Source organism: Bufo bufo, chromosome 6 (genome assembly GCF_905171765.1).
Source record: "Bufo bufo chromosome 6, aBufBuf1.1, whole genome shotgun sequence".
In the NCBI taxonomy this organism is placed as follows: Eukaryota; Metazoa; Chordata; class Amphibia; order Anura; family Bufonidae; genus Bufo; species Bufo bufo.
In genome coordinates this window covers 268,353,164-268,367,522 of record NC_053394.1, presented here as the reverse complement: position 1 = coordinate 268,367,522, position 14,359 = coordinate 268,353,164, and the positions used below count along the sequence as shown (strand labels likewise).

The following is a 14,359-nucleotide window of genomic DNA, read 5'->3' as shown; positions in this document are numbered from 1 at the left end:
CCTGGACTATCTAATAGCTTTTTCTGATGTCCGTTTTACAGAGAACATGAAATCTCGTGCCAGATAAAGGCTCGGACTGATATCTTCGATGTAACGAGGTTCACCATGTTCATGTTTGAAAACGGCAATGAAGGTCTAACAGCAGCCATAAACTTACTGATCAAACGGATTAAAAAAGTCTGATCAATTAGAAGTTTGGTTGATACATCCGTTCTCCCCACAAAGTGATGTATTCTTGATCAACAGAAGTTTTTCATGCTGCCTTGAAGCGGTTGTTCCATTGTCATATACCCCATTATGGAATCCTGAGTTAAAGGGATTGTCCGAGTTATTTTAATCGAAGACCTATCCCCACGGATATGTTTGACACCCAGCAGAAGTCCCATTGAAGTGAATAGGACGGCTTCTTTTAATTACATGAGCTCACCGTTGCTGTTGTGATGGCGAGCAGATAACAACGAAGAGACGGATGCGTTGGCAAGGCATGCACCTTCTCTTCAACCAGCTGATCGGCGGGGGTGCGGTGTGTCTGACCCCTGCTGATCTGAGATTGATGACCTATCCCAATAGGTCATCAATAAAAATAACTTGGACAACCCTTCTAATGGAAGAGCCCTCCGCTCTCGAGCAGGCGCCAAGAGCATCGCTGAGCAGGAAAATTCTGTGATGAAGCATCTTTCAAGCACTGAACTTTTTTTTGGTGGCCATGCACTTACCCGGTTACTGTGGTCACTAACTTTAATGACCGGTTCATTCTTACGGAGGTCCCATACCACAGCTTTACCACTAGGGTGAGCAGACGATAATATATGTTGGACCTGCTGGTTCCAGGAAACAGCACTGACGTCTTCTACAGGCTGAAAATATAAAATTATTATAAGTGTCTTCAATAAAAGGAAGAGAAGGAATGCATGTTTTTCCTACTGTAATACATCACTCATCCCTTTAAGTATGTAAGGACACTTGTTTTATACTAGTGGATGCGATTACACCTACTAAATACCCCCAAAAAATTTGGACCTGTCAGCCAATCGGTAGCGCTAAAAAACAGATATATGACATTCTTCAGGGCTGAACGGATCAAGCGAAATGCAATACAACTCCACAACAGGAAGGGTATTCTTTGTCGCTTTCGTGCCCATGCAATTACAATTATAAGACAGATCTAACGACAACTTCTGTTTAAATATTGGTTAAAAAAAACATATTTAACAAGGATTTTACAGGAATACAAAGACCTAACTCAGGATAGCTCATCAATATCTGATGGTGGGGGTCTGACTCTGGTATCCCGGTCAATAAACTGTATTAAAGGACCACAGCGCTCGGATGACAAGCACAACGCCATACATCGTATAGTGGCTGTGCATGGTATTGTAGCCTAGGCCCATTCACTTGAATGACACAGTTTTACGTAGGCCATGTGACCACTGAATATGATGTCACAGGCCTAGCAAGAAGCCACAGTGCTCAATGGAACGCCACGGCCTCTACAAACAGCTGATGGTAGTGGTGCCAGGAGTCAGACCCCAACTTTCAGATATTGATGACCTATTTCAATGATAGGTCTTTAATATCTTACCCCTGGAAAACTCTTTAAAGGGGTTGTCGGGTTACCAGTATTGATGACCTATCCTCAGGATGTCATCAATACCAGATTGCTGGGGGTCCGACTCCAGGTAGCCCCATCGATCAGCTGTTTGATGAGACATATTAGCGCTGTGTTCTCATTCACTGTTTACCTGCAGTGTAATTGTAACTACTTTTCCAGTCAAGTGATTTACACTGCTCGCTGCTTCATTGCGACAGCGAGCAGGTAAATAGTAAAGAGAATTTGGTACTTACACAAGCTCTGCTTTCTACAGCAGATCAGCGGTGGTGCCAGTAGTCGGCCCTCCGCTGATCTGATATTGATGACTTATCCTGAGGTTATCAATATATATATTGAAAACCCCTTTAATAGTAAGCAATAACACCACTGGGATTTTCACCTTGGATGCTTATAGCCTATCCAAGTATATGCCATACAGTGTAATAATGCTAGTCCTCCTCCAACCGTCCTGGTTGACTGTTGCAGTAACTCCCATAGAAGTGAATCAAGAGAGACGCACACAAGGGCTGCTACCTCCCTCTTTATTTTCTGTCTGAATCGGTGGTCGCCCCATCAGATGGTATGGAGGACATCCGTTCTCTACATTGATGCGGGCTCCAGGGGTGAAGCCAGACAATTGGGATCTAAGCATACATAGCGAAGGTGGGATAACCCCTTAAATTTACCTGACTATGATGTCAGTAAGCATAATAACCAAGACACTGAAGTAGGTGCGCAAATTCCTATCATGCCAATGGAGTTTGACAGAAGCCAAAGTGACATGGTGTTTGGATATTTCTGCGATTGTGAGGGTTTCAGCAGGCGGAAGCAAAACCGTCAGTCCTTTCACTGAATGGCACTACAGCATTGCTACTGATTGAAGGTGAATATGACCAAAGGGTCACAGATCTATGAAGAGAAGAATGTGCTGGGAGTACTGCTATCAAAACACTTGGAAGACCAGCGTTCCCCTTTTCAAGGGTCTTAGCACTCAGGACATGGCGGAATATTATATCACACGTTATAAGGAGTTAGAGAACACAGCATTCATAGGTGAGAAACCTTTTTATGAAAGCAGAGGGCCATTCATTAGAAATGGACTTACCCCTTTCACTGACGCATTTCAGAAGACCACTCACCATAGTTATTAGAATTCTCTTACATTGTAGATTTCCACAAGTGAATGTAACATAGGGGCTATTTTACTTTCTTCTTACAAGGTAGACGCCTAAGCATCATTAACTACTTACCTGAGATTTTGCTCCTGGGGTCATTGGCACACTGAAATTATTTAGGTCCCAAATGAAAACTTCAGAATCATTGGCACCAGAAGCCAGGAGATTATTCTGTAAATGGACAAGACATGAATGCTTAGAAGAGTCCCTACAAATTTCTTATGACGGCAAATCTCAAGGCTTAATTGCCTCATAATCCTATGTACCGTATTTTTCACCCCATAACATGCATTTTTCCCCCCAAAAGTGTGGGGGGGGGGGGGGAATGTCCCTGCATCTTATGGGTTGAATACTAAGGAAGGACTCATTAGTATCGGAGGTTGTGCAGTGGCTACATGTCAGGTCACAGCACATCCGGCAGCAGGAAGAGTGCTGGAAGAAAGGAGTGGCGGCGTCCGTGCAGGAGAGGTAAGTGGGTTTTTTATTTTTTGTGCTCTGTGGCATGGGGGCTGACTCAAAGGCTGGGGGCTAATGAGAGGCATGGGGCTCTTATCTGGGGTCTGATTGGGGGTCATTCACATTGGGGTCTGAGCCAAGGTCTGATTGAGAGTCTAATCTATAGTTTTATTGATTAACATTGGGGGTCTGATCGGTGGTCTGACCTGAGGTCTAATGAAAAATATTTTCTTATTGTCCTCCTCTAAAACCTAAGAGCATCTTATGAGCCACGTCTTATAGAGCGAAAAATACGGTAAATGCTGGGCACAAATTAACAATCCAAAGCAATTCTTGCCAACTTGACACGGCAAAAAAAGACTTAACAGAATGGCTAAAATCCACCCACTGTTTTATGGCAATATCATTTGTGTCAAGGGATTGTAGTACCTGAAATGGGTTTAGGTCAAGTGCACGGACAGGGCCTGTATGTTTCGCATTTTTAGTGATAACCGTTTCTTTTCCAGATGTTAATATTTGTGAAGTGCTGTATAGTGTAATTTCTCCATTATCTCCACCGCCTACAATCACTCCAGAAGGGCCGACCGAATCTCCTTCAAAGCTGCCAAAGATAATCTTATGAAACCTGAAAAGAGAAAGTCGAATAGGAACTCAACGCTGAAGCTTTCTAAATGAAAACCAATGTATGAGAGAAGGTTTGTCCACAAGAAACCCTCAGGGGAACTGTTATACCTGTTGGCTGCTGGGAAGACACCTTTTCTTTTCATTTCAAGATGAGGGTCCCCAAAATCCACCTCAAATATCTCAAGGGCTGCACTGGTGTTAAAGGAGGCATCAAGCTGTTGTGCAGATGTACCTTGAAGAAATGAAGAACAGTTTACACAGACCACACATTTCAGAGACCTCCAGAACAATAAAATGAACTCATTCAGTTTATGAACAGTCCATAACTAGGCAAAACTATGGAGCTTATAAGATACCAATCATAGGGAAGTCAACATAAACTTGTAGAAGTGAATAAATACATGATATCATGTAAAATAAAAGCGTACCTGTAGCTAAGTAAATTGGGTATTGTTTGGCTGGACTCCAGGACTGGACAGCAGATCGTTCAATTTCTTTCAGCTTCATTTTCTATGGTACAAAAAAATAAATGTAAACCATTTTAGAGAACCGGAATCCATGGCCTGAATCAACAAGGACCTGTGCTCAGCCTGCTTTATGATGCCAAGATTCACCATCCATCCATCCATCTATCCATCACGACTGTATTTTCGGTCCGCATCCGATGCTTATTTTTTGCAGATCAGATGCAGGCCCATTAATTTCAATGGGGGACACAAAAAACGTAGAAAGCAACTGGTCTGCTTTCCGAATCCTTAAGTCTGTCCCTTGGCCCCGCAAAAAAAGATAGAACATGGCCTACTCTTGTCCATTTTGCGGATAACAGAACATTTCTACAGGAGGTGAAACAAATGATAATTACTTACCGATAAATTGATTTTATCAAGCCCATGACAGCGCCTACGGAGTGGAGGATCCGCTTCCAAGGACAGGAAACCTATAAAAAAAAAAAACTTTAGGGACTCCCCTCCCCTCAGTGTAGTGACCAAGTTTTGGAGCCTGGAGATATGGTTAGTAATGTGACATACCATCACCAAGTGGCCAGAAGCTAACCACCGTGTAAACATGTATTTTGTTTTCTGCACACCAGTACACCACCAAAATCCATCAAGAAGAAAGAGGGTGGGAATATAAAGGATGCCGTCATGGGCTTGAGGAAATCAAATTACTAGTGAGCAATTATCATTTTCCCCCTCTCCCATGACAGTATCCACGGAGATATACCAACAAAAAATTAGGGTGGGACCACCGCGTGCAAAACCTTAACGCCCAAAGGAAACATCAGAAAGTCCCACATCTAACCTATCGTGGCAAAAAAAGGTAGAAGGAGATGACCAGACTTCTGTCCTGCAAATTTGGTCAATAGAAGCATTGCCTTTTTCTGCCCATGAGGCTGCCATGGCCCTGGTGGAATGGACCTTAAAGGGGTTATCCGATCCTGTGGGTTATCCGGTGTCTGTGTTTTGCGGATCCACAATTTGCGGACCGCAAAACAGTTGCAGACTTGTGAATGGACCCTAAGGCTGAGCACATTATAAGGTCTACTCTCCTAGCAGGAGGTGTTGCCACATTCCTGACTATATCTCCAGGCTTCAAAACTCGGTAACTACACTGAGGGCAAAGGAGGTCCTAAAGCTTTTTTATAGGTTTCCAGTCCTTGGAGGTGGATCCTCCTCTCCATGGGTGCAGTTAAGGTAGAGGGGGAGAAAATGGCGGCATGTGCAAAGCCAGTATCCGTGTTTGCAGGCCGCAAAACATATACAGTGGTTGGCAAGGGGCCTTAACACAATACTGCACAATGTATGTGACAATGACACCGCCGCAGCGTGAATAGCTGAGAAAAAAAAAAAGAAACACAATGCGACCAGTGAATTCATACACTTAATGGAGGAAATATGTTCAACCACAGAGTTACCCCATTATATGGCCAAACGTTTCACATAAATAGCTACGCTGCTGCTCTAATTTGTAAAGTACAGGCAGTATGGTGGGTCACTGGTTAGCACTGTGGTCCTGGGTATGAATCAAACCAATGCCAACATCTGCAAAGTTTGCATGTTCTCCCCATATTTGTGTGGATTTTCTCTTGAAACTCTCGTTAACTCCCACACGACAAAAACATACGGATGTTAGTTAATTTGGGATTTAGATAGTGAGCCCCAACAGGGACTGATGTGAATCTGCACAGCAATACAGGCCATGCTGCTGCCACCGCCACATAAGGGTACTTTCACACTAGCGTTATTCTTTTCCGGCATTGAGTTCCGTCAAAGGGGCTCTATACTGGAAAAGAACTGATCAGTTTTATCCTAATGCATTCTGAATGGAGAGCAATCCGTTCAGGATGCATCAGGATGTCTTCAGTTCAGTCACTGTACGGTTTTTGAACGGAGAAAATACCGCATGCTGCAGTATTTTCTCCATCCAAAATTCCGAAACACGAGCCGGAATGCTGGATCCGGCATTATTTTCCATTGAAATGCATTAAGTGTTCCAGAAAAACGGATCCGTACTGGATCCGTTTTTCCGGATGACAACCGGAGAGACAGATCCGATATTGCAATGCATTTGTGAGATGGATCCGCATCCGTCTACAAATGGTATCCGTTTGCATAACTTGGCATACGGAACTGCCTGCCGGAATCCAACAACGCAAGTGTGAAAGTACCCTAAATAAAATAATAAAAAAACATCTCCTACTGTAAGAACCTATCAAAGGAGGCATTTTCTGCTAAGAATAAATAGCACTTAAGATTTCAAGAATTTTTCCATCTATGTGAATTTTTCCATCTATCTATTTCAATGAGGCCGGAGTGCCTAGTTTCACACCTCTTCCAGAGCGTTAAATACCCTCAAGTATCAGGCATTTCTGAATTTTCCTTTCATGTTGTCTTTTGATATCTATATGACAAGTCAGAAGGTAAATCAGGGCAGCAAGATTTCTCTCTCTGGTAGCTATAAAGCAAGGCTGATAAAAATGTTGCTAGGCACAGACTTATCACAACGCAAAAGGTAAGACATCTGGAGTTTAAAGAAGCCCCGGGATTTGTTTTTCTTTGCCTATATAGTGCAGGATGGCCCTTTAATAGAGAAGAAGATAGAGGCTCTTGTGTATACCTGTTTTATTTGATGTGTAATTTGTTCGTTGTCTGCCATCTTTATTCCTCTCCCCTTAAATATGGTTTTCCTAATAATTCCTACATTTCCCATCATACCTGGCTTTGCAGGGACAGAGGGCTGGAGCCTTACCACAATGCCAAGACATTTTAGTGACATAAAGCTGCTGTCCCCTCACACTGCAGGGTCTCCAGCCTGTCTGCCCTCTCTCTCTCCCTATCAGCTCTTGCATGTATGAGGCAGGGAGAACAGTGTGAAGCTACATCCCATAGAACTACACTGGAGAGTCTGCACACAAAGATAGTACAGGCAGGCAGTGTGAGTCAGGAGGTTTATATAACTGTGGCTAATTGCTGCATACGTTCACCTATTATATAACTGCACTCCTGGTCCTCTAGATGGGGGAGAATTATATCTTCAACAGAATAGAGGGGTATACAGCGGAACATGGAGGGTATGGAGGAGCCCGATTGCTGCCAGGAGGGATCTGATTGTAATGATGTCATCAATGAGTTCACAGGTAGTCAGTCATACCGGAGAGACAGAGTTCATGTTTACACATTAGAGCAAGATGTCAGACTTGAGATCCAATAACCAGATCCCATAATGAAAAGGTTCAAAATGCATGGATGCAACCGAGTAAGGCTACAAGCACACGACCGTTGTGCGTTTTGCGGTCCGCAAATTGCGGATCCGCAAAACACGGATGGCGTCTGTGTGCGTTCCGCAATATTTTGCGGAACAGCATGGACAGCCATTAATATAACTGCCTATTCTTGTCCGCAAAACGGACAAGAATAGGACAGGTTATATTTTTTTTGCGGACCACGCAACGGAACAACGGATGCAGACAGCACACGGAGTGCTGTACGCATATTTTCTGGCCCCATTGAAGTGAATGGGTCCGTATCCAAAACGCAAATACTGCGGCTCGGATGCGGACCAAAACAACGTTCGTGTGCATGAGGCCTAAGGGTGTAACAACTTACACTACTAGAATACTGGTGGCGAGGGAGCAATATATGTAAAATTAAATATCTGTCTTATTTAAAACAGGTATTGAATAAAAACTAATAGTAGAAAAAAAGTAGATTAGCAATTTATAAATCCCTGTACACATGCATCATCAATGCCACTTGTCATGAGCAATGGATGACCAAAACGGCTAGAAACCTGCTGTCCAAGGGTCCTTCACACAGCAAGCTTTCCACAAAAATCTGGTATATATTATATATATATATATATATATATATATATATATATATATATATATATATATATACATACACACACACACACACACACACACACAACACCAAATTCCACACCTCATTGTCTTCAATGGAAATCCATATTGCAGAGATCCAAGGGTCACCCTAGAATTTCTACAGCAGGTTCCGACAAACAAAGGAATTCGAGGGAAGAGCTGTATAGAATTTTTTTTTAACCTCCCAGTCAGCTAGGGTACTCTCACACTAGCGTTATTCTTTTCCGGCACCGAGTTCCGTCCTAGGGGCTCAATACCGGAAAAGAACTGATCAGTTTTATCCCCATGCATTCTGAATAGAGAGTAATCCGTTCAGGATGCATCAGGATGTCTTCAGTTCAGTCTTTTTTGACTGTTCAGGACGAAGATAATACCGCAGCATGCTACGGTTTTATCTCCGTCCAAAATTCCGGAACACATACGGCATTTTTTCCCATTGACATGCATTAATGCTGGATCCGGCCCAGAGTGTTCCAGCAAAACGGATCAAGCATTGCGGTCTTCGCATGCTCAGACCGCAAAAAATTAGAAAAAAAAAAAAATGCTGGATGCGTTTTTGCTGGATCCGGCATTTCAATGCATTTGTCATACGGATCAGGATCCTGATCCGTCTGACAAATGCCATCAGTTTGCATACGTTTTGACGGATCGGGCAGGCAGTTCCGGCGACATAACTGCCTGCCGGAATCCTCTGCCGTAAGTGTGAAAGTACCCTAATAAAATGGCATGTTACATACAGTAAGTACAAAAGTACACAAAAGCACAAGTTCTCCCTTACTATCCTTTATGCTTTGAGCATATTTGTCTTAAGCCTCATTCAGACGGCCGTAGTGTTTTGCGGATCATGGATACCGGCCGTGTGCATTCCGCAATTTGCGGACCGCATATGGCCGCAACCATATTAGAAAATGCCTATTCTTGCGGACAAGAGTAGTAAACGCTCTATCCTTTCTGCGGAATGGAACCACGGATGCGGACAGCACACTGTGTGCTGTCTGCATCTTTTGCAGCCGCATTGAAATGAATGGGTCCGCACCCATTCCGCAAAATTGCTGAACGGGTGCGGACCCGTTTATTCGGCCGTCTGAACGGGCTCTTATGCTGCAAGCAAAACTGTGAGAAACATTAAGAACTGTCCTGTGTCCAGCTATAGGACAACTGGCTGGAGCAGGAGCCTTCCCCAACTGTTCTGTCTGCAGTAGGAGGCCAGGAACAAAAACACCAACCCGTATTCTTGGTGAATACAAATTACAATTAGCCACTAAGAAAAAAGGAGTAGCAAGTCCTGACCAAGAAGAATATTTTCCTCCAGTGATGATGGGTGTATAAACTGAAGAAATGTCCAGACTTGTTGTATGAGTCACTGAAGGTGGAGGAGCTTGTGCTTCAGACAGAAATATTTCAAAGGAATTTCATACGTGGCAAGGAGCATTCCCAGGCACTCTCCTCTATGAAAAAGAGATTCTCCACTACTCGGATAAGGGTTTTAATAAACTGTCTCCAAACTTTACTGTGCAAACATGGACGTATATCAAGGCTGGTCAGCAGAAAAAAGTTAGAGTGTATTTTTTATTTTGCAGTAAACATCACAAAATCTTGCCAAAATCATTGCCAAAAATAGCAAAAAAAACTGCCAAGTGTGAATTCATTCCAAGTACCGGTAGTTCTGCTCGGTAAATAAAACCTATTAGGCAGTGCACAGATGTCAGGACTGTCTACATGGATGAGGAAAAGAGACGTACAGAATACAGATCACTACACCTTATTACAGTTCATTGTTCTTCTTATAAAAAAAAAAAATAATCTGGTATTTTTTTTCTTCAACACTTCCTTTCACTGCAGCACAATTAAAATAACCTTCTAACTTGGAGGGCATGATACCTTTTTTTCTCAACCGTGTCATTCAGGTCCAGGAACAGAACTCAAGTGCAGTAAAAACTGACAGTTTCACACATACATAAGGCTTCGTTCACATCACCGTTCAGCCTTTCCGTTCTCGGGCAGGAAAATGGAAAGGACGGATTCGGCACATGACTGAGCCGAACAGAGCCCACGGGCCCCATAGACTATAATGGGGTCCGTTAAGTTTCCGCTCAGAAGAAGATTTTTGAAGCGGAGACAAAAGTCCTCCATGCACAACTTTAGTCTCCGCTCCAAAATCTTCTTCTGAGCGGAAACCTATTGGACCCCATTATAGTCTATGGGGCCCGTGGGCTCTGTTCGGCTCAGTTATGTGACAAATCCGTCCTTATGTGACAAAGGCTGAACGGTGATGTGAACAAAGCCTAATATGGTTGAATGTCCCGGGCTGCCCGCAGGCCTAATGATTTGAGCTGACGGCATCATAAATCCCTTGAATGCTGTTAGATGGGGTTACTAGACCCGCATTCGGGCCAGGACATTCAGCTGAAATACAGGCGCAGAAATGCACATGAATTATGCTCTAGTGTAACTAGCTGTTACAGTAGTGGGTATGGAACCACTGGGTCAACCAACAGATTTTACTTTGGGATAATCCTGGCAGTCCCCTAATATTCACCCTTTAACCCCTAGACTTCTCTGCAGGGGAAACATCAGGCCGCTACCTCCTGGAGTAGTCTCTGTGTCATTGACATCTGATCCACAGCGATTAGAGACACCAATGCTGAGAACTGAGGGGTCAGGCAAAGTTGTAGTCAAGGACAGACAGAGTTCAGAGCTGGTGGAGTATGTGTTATACAGTAAATGGTCTAAGGCAGCGGTTCTCAACCTAGGGGTCGCGACCCCTTTGGGGGTCGATCGGCCCTTTCCGGGGGGTCGCCTGAGGCTTCCTATTGTGGGTCGCCCGCACAACAGCAGCGGCCCCTTATCCTCGGGCACAGGAAGTAATGTCCTATCACTGCCTGTGCTTAAAGGAGCCTGACGTCTGGAAGGGTAAGTCGGGCCGCCTGTCTGCTGAGGTCCGAGTTTTTTCGTTAATGACACCGCCGCTGAGCACCACTGCCACCAATGATTTAATTGAGCCTGGCTGAGCCTGGCCAATTTTATTTTAAATATTTGGCTGAGCAAGGCTTAATTTATTTGGGGGGACATGAAGCACCGCTGATTTATTTATTTGGGGGACCCTGAGCACTTCTGATTTATTTATTTGGGGGACCCTGAGCACCATTGATTTATTTATTTGGGGGGGGACCTGAACCACCGCTGATTTATTTATTTGGGGGACCCTGAGCACCATTGATTTATTTATTTGGGGGGGGACCTGAAGCACCGTTGATTTATTTATTTGGGGGACCCTGAGCACCGCTGATTTATTTATTTGGGGGAAACCTGATGCACCACTGATTTATTTATTTGGGGGTACCCTGAGCACCGCTGAGTTATTTATTTGGGGGAGACCTGAAGCCCTGCTGATTTATTTATTTGGGGGACCCTGAGCACTTCTGATGTATTTATTTGGGGGGGACTTGAAGCACCACTGATTTATTTATTTGAGGGGTACCCTGGGCACCTGAGCACCACTGATTTTATTTATTTTTTTTGGGGGGGGGGGTACTGTGAGCACCACTGAGTTATTTATTTGAGGGGTACTGTGCGCACCACTGATTTATTTTTTAGGGGGTATTTGTTGTTTATTATTTATTTTAACCACTTAAGGACCACAGGTTTATACCCCCCTAAAGACCAGGCCCTTTTTTACAAATCGGCACTACACTACTTTCACCGTTTATTGCTCGGTCATGCAACTTACCACCCAAATGAATTTTACCTCCTTTTCTTCTCACTAATAGAGCTTTCATTTGGTGGTATTTCATTGCTGCTGACATTTTTACTTTTTTTGTTATTAATCGAAATTTAACGATTTTTTTGCAAAAAAATGACATTTTTCACTTTCAGTTGTAAAATTTTGCAAAAAAAACGAGATCCATATAGAAATTTTGCTCTAAATTTATAGTTCTACATGTCTTTGATAAAAAAAAAATGTTTGGGTAAAAAAAAAATGGTTTGGGTAAAAGTTATAGCGTTTACAAACTATGGTACAAAAATGTGAATTTCCGCTTTTTGAAGCAGCTCTGACTTTCTGAGCACCTGTCATGTTTCCTGAGGTTCTACAATGCCCAGACAGTACAAACACCCCACAAATGACCCCATTTCGGAAAGTACACACCCTAAGGTATTCGCTGATGGGCATAGTGAGTTCATAGAACTTTTTATTTTTTGTCACAAGTTAGCGGAAAATGATGATTTTTTTTTATTTATTTATTTTTCCTACAAAGTCTCATATTCCACTAACTTGTGACAAAAAATAAAAACTTCTATGAACTCACTATGCCCATCACGAAATACCTTGGGGTCTCTTCTTTCCAAAATGGGGTCACTTGTGGGGTAGTTATACTGCCCTGGCATTCTAGGGGCCCAAATGTGTGGTAAGGAGTTTGAAATCAAATTCTGTAAAAAATGACCAGTGAAATCCGAAAGGTGCTCTTTGGAATGTGGGCCCCTTTGCCCACCTAGGCTGCAAAAAAGTGTCACACATCTGGTATCTCCGTACTCAGGAGAAGGTGGGGAATGTGTTTTGGGGTGTCATTTTACATATACCCATGCTGGGTGAGATAAATATCTTGGTCAAATGCCAACTTTGTATAAAAAAATGGGAAAAGTTGTCTTTTGCCAAGATATTTCTCTCACCCAGCATGGGTATATGTAAAATGACACCCCAAAACACATTCCCCACCTTCTCCTGAGTACGGCAATACCAGATGTGTGACACTTTTTTGCAGCCTAGGTGGGCAAAGGGGCCCATATTCCAAAGAGCACCTTTCGGATTTCACAGGTCATTTTTTACAGAATTTGATTTCAAACTCCTTACCACACATTTGGGCCCCTAGAATGCCAGGGCAGTATAACTACCCCACAAGTGACCCCATTTTGGAAAGAAGAGACCCCAAGGTATTCGCTGATGGGCATAGTGAGTTCATGGAAGTTTTTATTTTTTGTCACAAGTTAGTGGAATATGAGACTTTGTATGAAAAAAAAAAAAAAAAAAAATCTGCATTTTCCACTAACTTGTGACAAAAAATAAAAAATTCTAGGAACTTGCCATGCCCCTCACGGAATACCTTGGGGTGTCTTCTTTCCAAAATGGGGTCACTTGTGGGGTAGTTATACTGCCCTGGCATTTTCCAGGGGCCCTAATGTGTGGTAAGTAGGTAAATGACCTGTGAAATCCTAAAGGTGCTCTTTGGAATATGGGCCCCTTTGCCCACCTAGGCTGCAAAAAAGTGTCACACATGTGGTATCGCCGTATTCAGGAGAAGTTGGGGAATGTGTTTTGGGGTGTCATTTTACATATACCCTTGCTGGGTGAGAGAAATATCTTGGCAAAAGACAACTTTTCCCATTTTTTTATACAAAGTTGGCATTTGACCAAGATATTTCTCTCACCCAGCATGGGTATATGTAAAATGACACCCCAAAACACATTCCCCAACTTCTCCTGAGTACGGCGATACCAGATGTGTGACACTTTATTGCAGCCTAGATGCGCAAAGGTGCCCAAATTCCTTTTAGGAGGGCATTTTTAGACATTTGGATACCAGACTTCTTCTCACGCTTTGGGGCCCCTAGAATGCCAGGGCAGTATAAATACCCCACATGTGACCCCATTTTGGAAAGAAGACACCCCAAGGTATTCAATGAGGGGCATGGCGAGTTCATAGAAATTTTTTTTTTTTGGCACAAGTTAGCGGAAATTGATATTTTTAATTTTTTTCTCACAAAGTCTCCCGTTCCGCTAACTTGGGACAAAAATTTCAATCTTTCATGGACTCAATATGCCCCTCACGGAATACCTGGGGGTGTCTTCTTTCCGAAATGGGGTCACATGTGGGGTATTTATACTGCCCTGGCATTCTAGGGGCCCTAAAGCGTGAGAAGAAGTCTGAAATATAAATGTCTAAAAATTTTTACGCATTTGGTTTCCGTGAGGGGTATGGTGAGTTCATGTGAGATTTTATTTTTTGACACAAGTTAGTGGAATATGAGACTTTGTAAGAAAAAAAAAATAATAATTCCGCTAACTTGGGCCAAAAAAATGTCTGAATGGAGCCTTACAGAGGGGTGATCAATGACAGGGGGGGTGATCAATGA

At 43.1% G+C, this 14,359-nt stretch overlaps 1 protein-coding gene across 6 annotated transcripts in view; it reads right to left on the bottom strand.

Annotated features, from left to right (window-relative positions):
- Positions 1 to 14,359, bottom strand: part of SEC31B (SEC31 homolog B, COPII coat complex component) — a 145,028-nt gene that overhangs the window by 121,224 nt on the left and 9,445 nt on the right. For all 6 annotated transcript variants that reach the window (XR_005779409.1, XM_040434631.1, XM_040434633.1 and 3 more), the window contains exons 2-6: positions 4,275 to 4,356; positions 3,955 to 4,078; positions 3,652 to 3,847; positions 2,842 to 2,937; positions 717 to 857 (exon numbers count right to left, since the gene is read on the bottom strand). Coding sequence is in view for 5 of the 6 variants with exons in the window: in XM_040434631.1 (XP_040290565.1) it covers positions 717 to 857; positions 2,842 to 2,937; positions 3,652 to 3,847; positions 3,955 to 4,078; positions 4,275 to 4,353 (636 nt within the window). In the remaining variant the exon portion in view is untranslated. The remainder of the gene's footprint in view (positions 1 to 716; positions 858 to 2,841; positions 2,938 to 3,651; positions 3,848 to 3,954; positions 4,079 to 4,274; positions 4,357 to 14,359) is intronic.